We start from the raw sequence: 18472 nt of genomic DNA, 5'->3' as shown, positions 1-18472 counted from the left end.
TTGTGCATTGATGTACAGACACCTTTCCTGGTTTTAGGAGGTTCCTGACCAGGTCAGATAACTCCTTGGCTTTTACTTCGGGAAGAAAAACCTTTTTCTGAACTGTGTCCAGAATCATCCCCAGGAACAGCAGACGAGTTGTCGGCATTAATTGGGATTTTGGAATATTCAGAATCCATCCGTGCTGCTTTAGCACCTCTTGAGATAGTGCTAAACCCATCTCTAGCTGTTCTCTGGACCTTGCCCTTATTAGGAGATCGTCCAAGTATGGGATAATTAATACGCCTTTTCTTCGAAGAAGAAATATTATCTCGGCCATTACCTTTGTAAAGACCCGAGGTGCCGTGGACAAACCAAACGGCAGCGTCTGAAACTGATAGTGACAGTTTTGTACAACGAACCTGAGGTACCCCTGGTGTGAGGGGTAATTGGAACGTGGAGATACGCATCCTTGATGTCCAAGGATACCATAAAGTCCCCTTCTTCCAGGTTCGCTATCACTGCTCTGAGTGACTCCATCTTGAACTTGAACTTCTTTATGTACAGGTTCAAGGACTTCAGATTTAGAATAGGCCTTACCGAGCCATCCGGCTTCGGTACCACAAAAAGAGTGGAATAATACCCCTTCCCTTGTTGTAGAAGAGGTACCTTGACTATCACCTGCTGAGAATACAGCTTGTGAATGGCTTCCAAAACCGTCTCCCTTTCTGAGGGGGACGTTGGTAAAGCAGACTTCAGGAAACGGCGAGGTGGCTCTGTCTCTAATTTCAACCTGTACCCCTGAGATATTATCTGCAGGATCCAGGGATTTACCTGCGAGTGAGCCCACTGCGCGCTGTAATTCTTGAGACGACCGCCTACCGCCCCCGAGTCCGCTTGCGAAGCCCCAGCGTCATGCTGAGGCTTTTGTAGAAGCCGGGGAGGGCTTCTGTTCCTGGGAAGGAGCTGCCTGTTGCTGTCTCTTCCCTCGTCCTCTGCCTCGTGGCAGATATGAATAGCCCTTTGCTCTCTTATTTTTAAAGGAACGAAAGGGCTGCGGTTGAAAGGTCGGTGCCTTTTTCTGTTGGGGAGTGACTTGAGGTAGAAAGGTGGATTTCCCGGCCGTAGCCGTGGCCACCAAATCCGATAGACCGACCCCAAATAACTCCTCTACGCATCGCCTGTCCACTGTCGTGTCCATAAAGCTCTTCTGGCCGAAATGGACATAGCACTTACCCGTGATGCCAGTGTGCAGATATCTCTCTGTGCATCACGCATATAAAGAAATGCATCCTTTATTTGTTCTAACGACAGTAAAATATTGTCCCTGTCCAGGGTATCAATATTTTCGATCAGGGACTCTGACCAAACTACCCCAGCACTGCACATCCAGGCAGTCGCAATAGCTGGTCGTAGTATAACACCTGCATGTGTGTATATACCTTTTTGGATATTTTCCATCCTCCTATCTGATGGATCTTTAAGTGCGGCCGTCTCAGGAGAGGGTAACGCCACTTGTTTTGATAAGCGTGTTAGCGCTTTGTCCACCCTAGGAGGTGTTTCCCAGCGCTCCCTAACCTCTGGCGGGAAAGGGTATAAAGCCAATAACTTCTTTGAAATTAGCAGTTTTTTATCGGGGCACCCCACGCTTCATCACACACGTCATTTAATTCTTCTGATTCGGTAAAAACTACTGGTAGTTTTTTCACACCCCACATAATACCCTGTTTAGTGGTACCTGTAGTATCAGCTAAATGTAACATCTCCTTTATTGCCAAAATCATATAACGTGTGGCCCTACTGGAAAATACGGTTGATTCGTCACCTTCACCACCGGAATCAGTGCCTGTGTCTGGGTCTGTGTCGACCGACTGAGGCAAGGGGCGTTTTACAGCCCCTGACGGTGTTTGAGGCGCCTGGACAGGCACTAATTGAGTGTCCGGCCGCCTCATGTCGGCAAACGACTGCTTAAGCGAGTTGACGCTATCCCGTAATTCCACAAATAAAGGCATCCATTCTGGTGTCGACCCCCTAGGAGGTGACATCATATTTGGCAATTGCTCCGCCTCCACACCAATAACGTCCTCATACATGTCGACACACACCAGACACACAGGGAATGCTCTATACGAAGACAGGACCCACTAGCCCTTTGGGGAGACAGAGGGAGAGTCTGCCAGCACACACCAAAAAGCGCTATATATGACAGGGATAGCCTTATGATTAAGTGCTCCCTTATAGCTGCTTTTATATTAATATATATTGCCATTTATTTTGCCCCCCCTCTCTGTTATACCCTGTTTCTGTAGTGCAGTGCAGGGGAGAGACCTGGGAGCCTTCCTGACCAGCGGAGCTGTGACAGAAAATGGCGCCGTGTGCTGAGGAGATAGGCCCCGCCCCTTTTTCGGCGGGCTCGTCTCCCGCTATTTAGTACATTTAGGCAGGGGTAAATATCTCCATATAGCCTCTGGGGCTATATGTGAGGTATTTTTAGCCTTTTTAAAGGTTTTCATTTGCCTCCCAGGGCGCCCCCCCCCCAGCGCCCTGCACCCTCAGTGACTGCCGTGTGAAGTGTGCTGAGAGGAAAATGGCGCACAGCTGCAGTGCTGTGCGCTACCTTAAGAAGACTGCAGGAGTCTTCAGCCGCCGATTCTGGACCTCTTCTTGCTTCAGCATCTGTGAGGGGGCCGGCGGCGTGGCTCCGGTGACCATCCAGGCTGTACCTGTGATCGTCCCTCTGGAGCTTCATGTCCAGTAGCCAAGAAGCCAATCCATCCTGCACGCAGGTGAGTTCACTTCTTCTCCCCTCTGTCCCTCGTTGCAGTGATCCTGTTGCCAGCAGGAATCACTGTAAAATAAAAAATCTAAGCTAAACTCTCTAAGCAGCTCTTTATGAGAGCCACCTAGAATTGCACCCTTCTCGGCCGGGCACAAAAATCTAACTGGAGTCTGGAGGAGGGTCATAGGGGGAGGAGCCAGTACACACCACCTGACCTGTAAAAGCTTTACTTTTGTGCCCTGTCTCCTGCGGAGCCGCTATTCCCCATGGTCCTTTCAGGAACCCCAGCATCCACTTAGGACGATAGAGAAACAGTTGAATTTCCCCCTTTGAGATCTATGTAAACAAGTCAACACTGGAGACATTTTATTGTGATAACTGATAGCCAAGTGGTGAAAAAAAACAAAAACAAAGAAACAGCAAGCATATAGTATTATTGTATACTAGGCTCACATCAACTACTGAAGAAAAAGAAAGGAAGAAAGGAAAGAAAGAAAAATCTGACCTATGTCTTAAATGCAAGCCCTCTGCCACTATGATGATGTAGTGTGATAACAAACAAGTCAATTTTACCAATATTATTTATTAAATACAATCCAATGCAGGAAACAAAACAGTCGCATGGCCCCTACTATAATACCAATGTTTTTAATCATTTTTTTTCTGCCGTGATATTTTCGGGACCTGCAGATTTTGAGGCCACAGATTTCTCATGGAGTTCCAGCATTTTTCCAAGTATCAGACCAATATTAGCCATCTCGCTGCGCAGACCACGCAAGTCAGTGGCCATCGCTTTCTGGAGTTCACAAATGTCGATTAACCTTTGATCGGCATGTGAAAATGGTCCCTCATACCGACCCGTTTTTCTCTGTTCGTACTCATCAGGAGTTTTTTCCATCAATTGAGATGATGGGAAATTCATACGGCGAGGAGAAATGGACACCAATGAAGAGCGCCGTCTGTATTTCTTTTTTATTTTCAGTTTTGGCCGTTCCAGTATTGAATGGTCATTACAGTCCGAAGAGGAATCTGCCTCAGGCAGAGATAGTTCTTCTGTTGAACAATTTGTTGATGCCTCAACAAAGTTCATCTGGTTTTGAATATGTCCATTACATCTTGTGCTAAAGGTTGAAAATGGACCATACACACTACCCTTAGCTACACATGGGTCTACACAAGTCTGCTGTAACCTAGACATAGAGCAACTTGCGTCACTATCATGTGAATAGACACGAGATGAGCAACCTTTGTGAAAATTCAGTTTTACTTTCTTGTCCTCAAAAGGTGTATAATTCAGTTTCCCGGGTTTAAAGTTGTGCAGAATAGTCTTTGGGGAATTTGTCTCACGAAGACCTTGCAGCGGAGAGGATCCTTCGTGGTGGACATCCATGAAATGTTCATAATCCGGGGGCAGCACCTGACACTGCCCACCATCGTCAGGGCCACCTATGGAAAAAAAAAAAACACAAGACATATTGAAATGAGCCTTTGAGATTCTAAGCATATATGATATTCCACATGGAATACTTACAAATGGAGAAGCCTGCAGCACAAGGCCGTGTAGACTGAGCTACTGCAAGGAGCAGGATGAAGAGGTCTAACCTTGAAAACAAATAATTTGTTGCTTAAACAAAAAAAAGTGTTGCCAATAGGCACAGAGAAATAAAAATAAATAAAACCATACAGGCTGGTTACATATTAGAAACCAAATTAAGATATAATATTTTACTTGATAGAAATATAGATACGTAAAAATGACATTCGCTTACCTGAAACATCATGTAGACCATCTATCTTCCTCACATGCTCCAACATAAGAGAAACTAGAATGTGTGTTTGCATTCTGGCGATTCTCCACAATGCTGCCATGTTCTTGGTTTAATACTCTTAACAGTGAGACCACTTCTCTCTCTTGCAGTAGCCCAGACTTCATACAACAGGCAATGAACACAGCACAATGAATTAAGTGGAACCACATAGAAATCAGATTTAAAAAACTTCCATGTACTGCACATCTTTCACACCTTTGAAAATAATAAACTGATAATGTATTGATTTACATTAGCTGTACAGGGAGGGGGGGAGGTGAGGTTATTGTGGCTTGGGTCACCCCCTTAATTTGACAATCCGATTACAGAACTGGCACAGCCCCAGTAGAACAGCATGGAGCCACCATGGGAAAAGCTGGTGAGAGTAGTAACTTGTAAATTCAGTCCTTGCATCGGAGAAGGCGCTCGACAGCCGCCACATCTATAATAAATTAGAGGTGTGTATAAACTATAACTATATGCAGAGTACCCATTCTAATGGTTCCAAAATGTAGGACTTTGCAGTTACAGAGCTCGGTGTAGTGAATTATTAGTACACTTGGGGTACAAAAACAAATCTGGCCTTAATAACAGTCACAGCGCTTAACACTATGGAATTTTAAAATGCCAAGAACAAGACATACTATGAAATGGTAAATTCAGTGAGGGCCAAGGCCAATATTTCTCAACCCAAAGGGGAACACAATCTAGAATAGGCAGCTGTTTTTGAGAGTACAAAAAGCTAGGCATAACTTCCATTCAGACACCCAAAGTGCCCACATTTCTCCTCGCATCTTCTGAATCTGCGAGAAGTGTCATTCCTGCGGCTACTGGGCAAAAAAAGTGTGGCATCAATTGAATTGCTCCATTTTGCGCCCCCATAGTGATACAATTAAATTCCCCATATTGTTCATTCTAGTACCCCACACCTGTCACAACCTGTGCAGTTAATTTTTTCTGCCTGGGGTATCGCACTCTGCTCTGGTGCTTCTAGCTTACTCTAGTCTGCTGAAATACAGACCAGAGTAAGCTAGAAGCACCAGAGAATAGAGTGACACCCCACGCAGGAAAGAGAAACTGCACAGGTTGTGCTAGAATGAACACTAGTGTTACAACTGCACTATTCCTTCCTACAGATCACAAATGTGTTACACCATCAGGAAGCAATACTACTTGTTAATTACAGATTATAAATGTAAATGAACAAAAACAAACTAGCCAACTGCAGTGACTGCTTAATATGCCATCTTTAACAAACATACAATAGAGACTGTGGGACACACTGAAGTCCCTGCCAAAACACATAAATCCCATGAACTAATTAGTTGATAGCCCCAAAGCTATATTATTGTAATAATTTATGTATTCACACCAATGGCAACAGCATTGTCTACTCTAGGGGTTGAGTGTTATTTCTTCCATGACAGCGTTCTGTATTAAAACTCTACACTGCATAACTTCATATTGAAAAATGAGGTACCGGGAGTGCAGGTAAGAGGTAATAATCTGATTTCTTTCTACCCTTCAAAACTAAGGGGAAGATGTACTAAACCCTGGAGAAACTACCAACCAATCAACACCTGCCATATTTCAAACACAGCCTTTAACATGGCAGTTAAGAGCTGATTGGTTGGTACTTTCTCTCTCTCCAAGGTTTAAGGTGCCCATACACTAGACCAGGGGTGGCCAACCTGTGGCTCTTGAGCCGCATGTGGCTCTTTCTTTCTTTAAATGTCGCTCCCGACACTTGAAGTCACATTACCACAACAGATCCAGTAACCACTGCACTCCAGAAAGACACACAGAAGCACTACGAGGGCTGTGGACTGAGGAAGCCAGAAACTAGAGATAAAACACCCACCATCAAACAGAGGATCCTTAAGCCCCTTTCACATTGCCAATGCAGGATCCCACCCGGGAATTAGAAACGGTCCTTCCCGGGTGGGATCCGGCATTAGACCCTAACAGGTGGCTTCCCGACTCGGCAGTGGGGGTGGAGGCGGCGTTGGGAGATGAGCTCCTCTCCGTGCCGCCTCTCCCTATGCAGTAAACGGGACCCATCGACCCGGGAACCCGCTGCCACTGACCCGGTATTCAACCCAGGAATAACACTGCTTATAACCAGAGTTGAATTGTCGGGTCAGGCGACCCAGGAATTCGACCATGGCCCATTTACACCGAACACCAACACGTGTTGACCTTGCATATTGCCGGGTCGATACCGGGATATTTGTGCGGTGTGAAAGGGGTAATAAGGAGCTGCTACAATGGCATGAGTTGGGAAGAGGGGCTCTGAAGTGACACATGAGGGTGCTAGCAGGAGTGACACATGGGAGAGCTGCATGAAGTGACATAGGAGGGTGCTAGCAGGAGTGACACGTGGGGAAGCTGGCTGGAGTGACACAGCAAGGTGCTGGCTGAAGTGACACATGGGAGAGCTGAAGTGTACTATGTGACTCGTCTTTCATTATATTTTATATGGTTCTGGCTTTTTCAATTACTTTATGCGGAAGTGACTTCTTCAATGTATTTTATGTTGGATCTGGCTTTAAAAATGTATTTATGTGGATCTGGCTTTTTCAATGTATTTTATACCAGGGCATGGCCTAGCGGGCACAAGGCCACACCCCATTTTTGCATGCTCGCCTTTGGCTCTTTGATGTACCTAACAAGATTTTTTGTCTCTGTCTGGTTGGCCACCCCTGCACTAGACAATATTATGAGGGATTTGGCCATTTCCGACAGACCAAAACTACAAATTGTTCATAATAGTACAGATCGTTCAGTGTCTGAATGATCACGATGCGCGGTCCTGCTGGTCGGATCTTCTGATCTTCACTGCTGCAGGGAAGATCTGAAGCTATTGTCAACGACAGCATGCTCCTGGATGTAGCCACTCCCAGATCTTAAGATATATCTTATTGTACTCTATTGTTTGCCCAGTACTGCCGGGAAAGTTCAAGGGAAATCGTTAATGAGAAATCATCATTTGCAGGTCGTCTAGTGTAGTATATTGCACCTTCAGCACATAGACCCCACAATCACTTATTCAACTCTGTCATCACTGAATATGAAGCTGCTATCGCTCCACTAGAACAGTCTGTGCATTAGTGGTAACATCTCTGTAGATTTCAGGCATCAAAAGTCACCACACCGTAAAATTAAGGCAAAGAAAAAAAACAAAAAATACATTCTCTATTTACTATGCGAGAACAGCAATCAATGTAAATATGCCATTCATTTACACTGAGTGCAGTGGTTAAAGTTGGGGGGAGCAGGGTGGAACGGAGTTCCGTCACCTGTAATAGTAGGTGGAACTAGTTCCGTCTCTCTCACGGCCCTGCACAGTAATTCCATCAGAACAGCCTGCCCTGCCACACACGTCAGTAGATGATGTGAGCGGCACTAGTATCACCGACTAGCCGAGACCACCTCCCTCTTCGTCAGGATCTGGCAGCTTCATGGTCTACCTCCGCTTGCGGCCCACACCTCTTGGTACTCACATACACTGTGTCTGTCGGACAGCGTTCGCCTCCTCCTCAGGTCCCAGCTGCATCCTTTTCCGGCACGACATATGTGATATCATGCGGTCACCACCGCTGAAGTGAAGACGACCCACAAAGGGGAGCAGGCTCTGTGCATGCTGAAGACAAGGTATGAGGGGGCTTGAGAGACACAGAAGTGGGGAAACTGCTGGAGGGAGACAGGGCATGGAGCTGCAGGACAGACACAGACGGTGAGCTGCTGGAGTGACAGAGGCAGAGATGTGACACTACTGTGGGCATTAAGTGCATAAGGGGCCCTGCTACTGTGGGCATTAAGTGCATAGGGGGCCCTGCTACTGTAGGCATTAAGTGCATAAGGGGCACTGCTACTGTGGGCATTGTGTATAAGGGGCACTACTACTGTGGGCATTGTGTATAAGGGGCACTACTACTGTGGGCATTGTGTATAACGGGCACTACCACTGTGGGCATTGTGTATAAGGGGCACTACTACTGTGGTCATTGTGTATAAGGGGCACTACTACTGTGGGCATTGTGTATAAGGGGCACTACTACTGTGGGCATTGTGTATAAGGGGACCTACTACTGTGGGCATTGTGTATAAGGGGCACTACTACTGTGGGCATTGTGTATAAGGGGCACTACTGTGTGGCATAATATGTATAAGGGGTACTATAGTTTGTCTTAACATGAATACACTGCATACTGCACGTACTGCCCCTTAATGTGATTAAGATTGTGCTACTGTGTGGCGCAATTTGAATTGGGGATACTATTGTGATCACATAGCTTGTGAGGTCACACCCCTTTTTCTGCAAAATTAGCCTTTGGTGCGCACTGTCCCTTTATATAGTATGGGGGGTAGGGTACAAATTTACAGTTTGCAGGAGGAGGTGCTGAAAACCCTAGCACTCGCCCTGGATCCAACTAATGGTAGTGGTAGGTGGCGTGGGGAAATTAGTTCCACCACCTCTCCCTAAGCCCTGACTGAGGGACCTATTTCAATCTGGAACACAGATTAAATAAATTTTAAAAAACTGTGACCGAATTGGGACAATTGGACAAAGATGGTTCCCAACCATGATCCTCAAGGCACACTAGCAGTCCAGGTTTTAAAGGACAGCCATACTTAACTTAGGGGTTATTTACTAAGACTTGGATGGAGATAAAGTGGATGGAGATAAAGGTGATGGAGAATGAGTACCAGCCATTCAGCTCTGTCATTTTTCAAACAGCCTGCAACATGGCAGTAAGGATCTGTTAGTCTGGTACTTTATCTTCAACCAAGGGTTCGTAAATAGACCCCCAAATCAGAACCTCATTTATTTTGATTTAACCATCTGTGCTCACTAAAGTCTAGACTGTTAGTGTGTCTTGGGGACTGAGGTTGGGAAATACCGCTCTATAATAATTATTTCACTGGTTGCTAAAACTTGATTGATCTATACATAATGTACAACTGTAGGATATATAGGGCAATTCTACAAGTAATGGAATAACCACTTCACAGTGATCTGCTATTCATTATACAACTGCCACCACACATGTGAACAAGTCATACTAACCCAACAGCCCACAATAAATCCTATATAAAATACAGGTTGAGTATCCCTTATCCAAAATGCTTGGGACCAGAAGTATTTTGGATATCTGATTTTTCCGTATTTTGGAATAATTGCATACCATGGTGAGATATCATGGTGATGGTGCCCAAGTCTAAGCACAAAATGCATTTATGTTTCATATACACACACAGCTTGAAGGTTAATATATTTTTAATAACTTTGTGTATTAAACATTTGTGTACAACGTTTGTGTACATTGAGCCATCAGAAAACAAAGGTTTCACTATCGCTGTCTCACTAATATTTCGGAATATTTGGATATGGGATACTCAATCTATTTTGATAGTACAGGTTAAGTGCCATCTTGTGTACATTATCCTTTATAAAAATCAGCCGACTTTCAAAGTCAGCAACGGAATCACCATTCATGACACATGTGCGTGTACCCAAAATTAAATTCAGCTTCTAGAATTAACTAAGATTTTCACAATTTTATTGCAAGATGGAGGCATCCTGAGGATACATTTAAATAAATGTGGTAAACGTAAAGCAATTGTGTAACCTGTGCACATTTAACAGTGAATCACCAAGTAGGTGATATAATACTATATCAAAATCTTAATGAATAAGCAAACTATCTTTCTTTCAGTAACAGAATCAACTTTACTATTATAAGTTAATTATTTTTGTCTGTTAAATTTACTTTTACATTATATTAACCCTGGAGAATGATAAAGTGGAGAGAGAAGTGGAGTGTTACAAGAAATGAGGGTGTGGCTTCCACCGTTTTCTAGGAGGGGAGAGCCCAGGGTCTGCGTGTCACCGTGCGGACTTTCTTGCCTCGCAACGCCCGCTTCCGTTGGCCAGCTGCACAAGCTAAGGCTTACTCAGCTGGTCTTCTATGGGGAACATCGCGATCATTGGATCGTAGTGCTGGGATCGCAGCTACATGCAGGAGGCTTCTCTTCTAGCGAGATATCTCCTGCATACCCCTCCTAGAGATAGGATGGAAATTGGCACGATGTGCAAAAATAAGAATTTACTCACCGGTAATTCTATTTCTCGTAGTCCGTAGTGGATGCTGGGAACTCCGAAAGGACCATGGGGAATAGCGGGCTCCGAAGGAGGCTGGGCACTCTAGAAAGATTTATGACTACCTGGTGTGCACTGGCTCCTCCCACTATGACCCTCCTCCAAGCCTCAGTTAGGACACTGTGCCTGGACGAGCTGACATAATAAGGAAGGATTTTGAATCCCGGGTAAGACTCATACCAGCCACACCAATCACACCGTATAACTCGTGATAGGAACCCCGGTTAACAGCATGATAACAACGGAGCCTCTGAACAGATGGCTTGCAAGGGGTACCTTGATTATCACCTGCTGGGAATACAGCTTGTGAATTGCCGCTAGCACCGCCTCCCTGTCTGAGGGAGCAATCGGCAAGGCAGATTTTAGGAACCGGTGGGGTGGAGCCGCCTCGAATTCCAGTTTGTACCCCTGAGATACTATTTGAAGGATCCAGGGATCCACCTGTGAGCGAGCCCACTGATCGCTGAAATTCTTGAGGCGAGCCCCCACCGTACCTAGCTCCGCCTGTGGAGCCCCACCGTCATGCGGCGGACTTGGAAGAAGAAGCGGGGGAGGACTTTTGCTCCTGGGAACCTGCTGTTTGTTGCAGCCTTTTTCCCCTACCTCTGCCTCTAGACAGAAAAGACCCTCCTTTTCCACGCTTGTTTTTCTGGGTCCGAAAGGACTGAACCTGATAAAATGGCGCCTTCTTAGGCTGTGATGGGACATGGGGTAAAAATGCTGACTTCCCAGACGTTGCTGTGGAAACTAGGTCGGAGAGACCATCCCCAAATAATTCCTCCCCCTTATAAGGCAAAACTTCCATGTGCCTTTTGGAATCTGCATCACCAGTCCACTGGCGAGTCCATAAGCATCTCCTAGCAGAAATGGACAATGCACTTACTTTAGATGCCAGCCGGCAGATTTCCCTCTGTGCATCTCTCATATATAAGACTGAGTCTTTGATATGGTCAATTGTTAGCAGAATCGTATCTCTGTCTAATGTGTCAATATTTTCTGACAGTTTATCCGACCACGCAGCGGCAGCACTGCACATCCATGCTGACGCAATAGCTGGTCTAAGTATAATGCCTGAGTGTGTATATACAGACTTCAGGATCGCCTCCTGCTTTCTATCAGCAGGCTCCTTAAGGGCGGCCGTATCCTGAGACGGTAGTGCCACCTTATTAGACAAACGTGTGAGCGCTTTATCCACCCTAGGAGGTGTTTCCCAACGTAACCTATCCCTCTGGCGGGAAAGGGAACGCCATTAGTACCTTCTTAGGAATTACCAATTTTTTATCAGGGGAAGCCCACGCTTCTTCACACACTTCATTTAATTCATCTGACGGGGGAAAAACTACGGGTAGTTTTTTCTCCCCAAACATAATACCCTTTTTTGTGGTACCTGGATGTAAATCAGAAATGTTTAACACCTCTTTCATTGCCTCAATCATGCAGTGAATGGCCTTAATGGGCATTAGATTCGACTCATCGTCGTCGACACTGGTGTCAGTATCAGTGTCGACATCTGCGTTTGCCATCTGAGGTAGCGGGCGTTTTAGAGCCCCTGATGACCTTTGAGACACCTGGACAGGCACGAGCTGAGAACTCGGCTGTCCCACAGTTGGCATGTCGTCAAATTTCTTATGTAAGGAGTCTATACGTGCACTCATTTCTTTCCATAAGCTCATCCACTCAGGTGTCTGCCCCCCAGGGGGAGACATCCCTTCTAAAGGCATCTGCTCCGCCTCCACATCATTATCCTCATCAAACATGTCGACACAGCCGTACCGACACACCCCACACACACAGGGAATGCTCTAATAGAGGACAGGACCCACAAAAGCCCTTTGGGGGGACAGAGTGAGAGTATGCCAGCACACACCAGAGCGCTATATAATGCAGGGACTAACTGAGTTATGTCCCCTATAGCTGCTTTTTTCTATATAAATATATACTGCGCCTAAATTTAATGCCCCCCCTCTCTTTTTTACCCTTTTCTGTAGTGTAGTCTGCAGGGGAGAGCCAGGGAGCTTCCTTCTAGTGGAGCTGTGAGGGAGAAAATGGCGTCAGTGTGCTGAAGGAGATAGCTCCGCCCCTTTTCCGCGGCCTATTCTCCCGCTTTTTTGTGGAATCTGGCAGGGGTATTTACCACATATATAGCCTCTGGGGCTATATATTGTGGTATTTTTGCCAGCCAAGGTGTTTTTATTGCTGCTCAGGGCGCCCCCCCCCAGCGCCCTGCACCCTCAGTGACCGGAGTGTGAAGTGTGTATGAGGAGCAATGGCGCACAGCTGCAGTGCTGTGCGCTACCTTGGTGAAGACAGAAGTCTTCATGCCGCCGATTTTCCGGACCTCTTCTTGCTTCTGGCTCTGTAAGGGGGACGGCGGCACGGCTCCGGGACCGAACATCAAGGCTGGGCCTGCGGTCGATCCCTCTGGAGCTAATGGTGTCCAGTAGCCTAAGAAGCCCAATCCGGCTGCAAGCAGGCGAGTTCGCTTCTTCTCCCCTTAGTCCCTCGCTGCAGTGAGCCTGTTGCCAGCAGGTCTCACTGAAAATAAAAAACCTAAATCTATACTTTCTGTCTAAGGGCTCAGGAGAGCCCCTAGTGTGCATCCAACCTCGGCCGGGCACAAAATCTAACTGAGGCTTGGAGGAGGGTCATAGTGGGAGGAGCCAGTGCACACCAGGTAGTCATAAATCTTTCTAGAGTGCCCAGCCACCTTCGGAGCCCGCTATTCCCCATGGTCCTTTCGGAGTTCCCAGCATCCACTAGGACGTCAGAGAAAAGTACAAACAATTGTATATCGCCCTGTCTAAAGGGACGGTAGATCGGGCAAAAAAATAAGAATTTACTCACCGGTAATTCTATTTCTCGTAGTCCGTAGTGGATGCTGGGGACTCCGTAAGGACCATGGGGAATAGACGGCTCCGCAGGAGACTGGGCACATCTAAAGAAAGATTTAGGTCTATCTGGTGTGCCCTGGCTCCTCCCCCTATGACCCTCCTCCAAGCCTCAGTTAGGACACTGTGCCCGGAAGAGCTGACACAATAAGGAAGGATTTTGAATCCCGGGTAAGACTCATACCAGCCACACCGTATAACTCGTGATAGGAACCCCGGTTAACAGCATGATAACAACGGAGCCTCTGAACAGATGGCTCGCAATAACAACCCGATTTGTGTAACTAACTATTTACAAGTATTGCAGACAATCCGCACTTGGGATGGGCGCCCAGCATCCACTACGGACTACGAGAAATAGAATTACCGGTGAGTAAATTCTTATTTTCTCTGACGTCCTAGTGGATGCTGGGGACTCCGTAAGGACCATGGGGATTATACCAAAGCTCCCAAACGGGCGGGATAGTGCGGATGACTCTGCAACACCGAATGAGAGAACTCCAGGTCCTCCTCAGCCAGGGTATCAAATTTGTAGAATTTAGCAAACGTGTTTGCCCCTGACCAAGTAGCAGCTCGGCAAAGTTGCAAAGCCGAGACCCCTCGGGCAGCCACCCAAGATGAGCCCACCTTCCTTGTGGAATGGGCTTTTACAGATTTAGGCTGCGGTAGTCCCACCGCAGAATGCGCCAGCTGAATAGTGCTACAAATCCAGCGCGCGATAGTCTGCTTAGAAGCAGGAGCACCCAGTTTGTTTTGTGCATACAGGATAAACAGCGAGTCAGTTTTCCTGACTCCAGCCGTCCTGGAAACATAAATTTTCAGGGCCCTGACTACGTCCAGTAACTTGGAATCCTCCAAGTTCCTAGTAGCCGCAGGCACCACAATAGGCTGGTTCAAGTGAAACGCTGATACCACCTTCGGGAGAAACTGAGGACGAGTCCTCAACTCTGCCCTATCCATATGGAAAATCAGATAAGGGCTTTTATAGGACAAAGCCGCCAATTCTGACACACGCCTGGCCGAAGCCAGAGCCAACACAGCATGACCACTTTCCACGTGAGATATTTCAAATCCACAGTCTTAAGTGGTTCAAACCAATGTGATTTCAGGAACTCCAAAACCACATTGAGATCCCAAGGTGCCACTGGGGGCACAAAAGGAGGCTGAAAACGCAGAACTCCTTGGACAAAAGTCTGAACTTCAGGCAGTGAAGCCAGTTCTTTCTGGAAGAAAATCGACAGGGCCAAAATCTGGACCTTAATGGACCCCAATTTGAGGCCCAACGTCACCCCTGCTTGCAGGAAATGCAGGAATCGACCCAGTTGAAATTCCTCCGTTGGGGCCTTCCTGGCCTCACACCAAGCAGCAACATATTTCCGCTAAATGCGGTGATAATGTTTTGCGGTGACATCCTTCCTGGCTTTGATCAGGGTAGGGATGACTTCCTCCGGAATACACTTTTCCTTCAGGATCCGGTGTTCAACCGCCATGCCGTCAAACGCAGCCGTGGTAAGTCTTGGAACAGACAGGGCCCCTGCTGCAGCAGGTCTTGTCTGAGCGGCAGAGGCCAAGGGTCCTCTGAAAGCATCTCTTGAAGTTCCGGGTACCAAGCTCTTCTTGGCCAATCCGGAACCACGAGTATAGTTTTCACTCCTCGCCTTCGTATTATTCTCAGTACCTTGGGAATGAGAGGCAGAGGAGGAAACACAAACCGACTGGTACACCCACGGTGTTACTAGAGCGTCCACCGCGATCGCCTGAGGGTCCCTTGACCTGGCGCAATATCTTTTTAGCTTTTTATTGAGGCAGGACGCCATCATGTCCACCTGTGGTCTTTCCCACCGGTTTACCAGCATTTGGAAGACTTCTGGATGAAGTCCCCATTCTCCCGGGTGTAGGTCGTGCCTGCTGAGGAAGTCTGCTTCCCAGTTGTCCACTCCCGGAATGAACACTGCTGTCAGTGCTAACACATGATTTTCCGCCCATCGGAGAATCCTTGTGGCTTCTGCCATTGCCCTCCTGCATCTTGTGCCGCCCTGTCTGTTTACATGGGCGACCGCCGTGATGTTGTCTGATTGGATCAGTACTGGCTGGTTCTGAAGCAGGGGCCTTGCTTGGCTTAGGGCACTGTAAATGGCCCTTAGCTCTAGAATATTTATGTGAAGCGAAATCTCCTGATTTGACCACAGTCCCTGGAAATTTCTTCCCTGTGTGACTGCGCCCCAGCCCCGAAGGCTGGCATCCGTGGTCACCAGGACCCAGTCCTGTATTCCGAATCTGCGGCCCTCTAGTAGATGAGCCCTCTGCAGCCACCACAGCAGCGACACCCTGGTCCTTGCCGACAGGGTTATCCGCTGTTGCATCTGGAGATGGGACCCGGACCATTTGTTCAACAGGTCCCACTGGAAAGTCCTTGCGTGGAACCTTCCGAATGGAATTGCTTCGTACAAAGCTACCATTTTTCCCAGGACTCGTGTGCATTGATGTGCCGACACCTGTCCCGGTTTTAGGAGGTCTCTGACTAGAGATGACAACTCCTCGGCTTTTTCCACTGGAAGAAACACTTTTTTCTGGTCTGTGTCCAGAATCATTCCCAGGAACAGAAGACGTGTCGTCGGGACCAGCTGTGACTTTGGAATATTGAGAATCCAGCCGTGCTGTTGTAGCACTTCCCGAGAAAGTACTACCCCCACTACCAACTGTTCCTTGGACCTCGCCTTTATCAGGAGATCGTCCAAGTACGGGATAATTAAAACTCCCTTCTTGCGAAGGAGTATCATCATTTCGGCCATTACCTTGGTAAAGACCCTCGGTGCCGTGGATAACCCAAACGGCAGCGTCTGGAACTGATAGTGACAGTCCTGTACCACAAATCTGAGGTACTCCTGGTGAGGAGGGTAAATGGGGACATGCAGGTACGCATCCTTGATGTCCAGGGAGACCATGTAATCCCCCTCATCCAGGCTCGCAATAACCGCCCTGAGCGATTCCATCTTGAACTTGAACCTTTTGATATAAGTGTTCAAGGATTTTAAATTTAAGATGGGTCTCACCGAACCGTCCGGTTTCGGTACCACAAACACTGTGGAATAGTAACCCTTCCCTTGCTGAAGGAGGGGTACCTTGACAATCACTTTCTGTGAATACAGTTTTTGGATAGCCACCAACACTGCCTCCCTGGCAGAGGGAGTTGCTGGTAAGGCAGATTTTAGAAAACGGCGGGGGGGGGGGGACATCTCGAATTCCAGCCTGTACCCCTGAGATACTACTTGAAGGGCCCAGGGATCCACCTGTGAGAGAGCCCACTGTGTGCTGAAATTTCTGAGACGGGCCCCCACCGTACCCGGATCCGCCTGTGAAGCCCCAGCGTCATGCTGTGGACTTACCGGATGCGGGGGAGGACTTTTGCTCTTGGGAACTGGCTGTATGCTGCAGCTTTTTCCCTCTACCTTTGCCTCTCGGCAGAAAGGATGCGCCTCGAGCCCTCTTGTGTTTATGGGGCCGAAAGGACTGTACTTGATAATACGGTGCCTTCTTTTGCTGTGGGGTAGTCTGTGGCAAAAATGTCGATTTCCCAGCCGTAGCTGTGGAAACGAGGTCTGAAAGACCATCCCCAAACAGTTCCACCCCCTTATAAGGCAAAACTTCCATGTGCCTTTTTGAATCGGCATCACCTGACCACTGCCGAGTCCATAACCCCCTTCTGGCGGCAATGGACATTGCGCTTATTTTTGATGCCAGCCGGCAAATATCCCTCTGTGCATCACGCATGTATAAGACAGCGTCCTTTATATGCTCTACTGTCAGCAAAATAATGTCCCTATCCAGGGTATCAATATTATCCGACAGGGAATCTGACCACGCAGCAGCAGCACTGCACATCCATGCTGATGCAATCGCTGGTCGCAATATAATGCCCGTGTGTGTATATATAGCTTTTAGGGTAGCCTCCTGCTTTCTATCAGCAGGATCCTTTAGGGCGGCCGTATCCGGAGACGGTAGTGCCACCTGTTTTGATAAACGTGTAAGCGCTTTATCTACCCTAGGGGACGTTTCCCAACGTGACCTATCCTCTGGCGGGAAAGGGTACGCTGCCAATAACCGTTTAGAAATTATCAATTTCTTATCGGGGGAAGTCCAGGCTTCCTCACACACCTCATTTAATTCCTCAGATGCAGGAAAAACTACTGGTAGTTTTTTCTCACCGAACATAATACCCTTTTTTGTGGTACCTGGGGTACTATCAGAAATGTGTAATACATTTTTCATTGCCTCAATCATGTAACGGGTGGACCTATTGGAGGGTACACTAGTCTCATCGTCGTCGACACTGGAGTCGGTATCCGTGTCGACATCTGTGTCTGCCATCACAAAGCCCTTTGGGGAGACAGAGGGAGAGTATGCCAGCACACACCAGAGCGCTATATACCACCGGGATATCACCTATAAAGAGTGTTTTCCCTTATAGCTGCATATATATATATTATACTGCGCCTAAATTTGTGCCCCCCCCTCTTTTTTACCCTTTCTGTAGTGCAGGACTGCAGGGGAGCCCAGGGAGCGATCCTTCCAGCGGAGCTGTGAGGGAAAATGGCGCCAGTGTGCTGAGGGAGATGGCTCCGCCCCTTTTTCGGCTGGCTTTCTCCCGCTTTTTGTGTTATTCTGGCAGGGGTAATTTACACCTATATAGCCTCTGGGGCTATATATGGTGTCAGTTTTGCCAGCCAAGGTGTTAATATTGCTGCTCAGGGCGCCCCCCCCCAGCGCCCTGCACCCATCAGTGACCGAAGTGTGTGGTGTGCATGCGGAGCAATGGCGCACAGCTGCAGTGCTGTGCGCTACCTTGGAGAAGACA

General features: G+C 47.4%; 1 protein-coding gene across 3 annotated transcripts in view; it reads right to left on the bottom strand.

Annotated features, from left to right (window-relative positions):
- Positions 1-18472, bottom strand: part of SIX4 (SIX homeobox 4) — a 59049-nt gene that overhangs the window by 17129 nt on the left and 23448 nt on the right. The window contains exons 3-4 of one of the 3 annotated variants that reach the window (XR_010190470.1): positions 4290-4360; positions 4120-4204 (exon numbers count right to left, since the gene is read on the bottom strand). The exons of 1 other annotated variant lie outside the window; for it this stretch is intronic. Coding sequence is in view for 1 of the 2 variants with exons in the window: in XM_063947716.1 (XP_063803786.1) it covers positions 3411-4204 (794 nt within the window). In the remaining variant the exon portion in view is untranslated. Of the gene's footprint in view, positions 1-3321; positions 4205-4289; positions 4361-18472 lie in introns of those variants that run through there. One more of the 3 variants, XM_063947716.1, reaches the window with a different exon arrangement.

This window comes from Pseudophryne corroboree, chromosome 12 (genome assembly GCF_028390025.1).
Source record: "Pseudophryne corroboree isolate aPseCor3 chromosome 12, aPseCor3.hap2, whole genome shotgun sequence".
NCBI lineage: Eukaryota > Metazoa > Chordata > Amphibia > Anura > Myobatrachidae > Pseudophryne > Pseudophryne corroboree.
The sequence above is the reverse complement of the archived record's forward strand: the minus strand, read 5'-3'. Positions and strand labels throughout refer to the sequence as shown.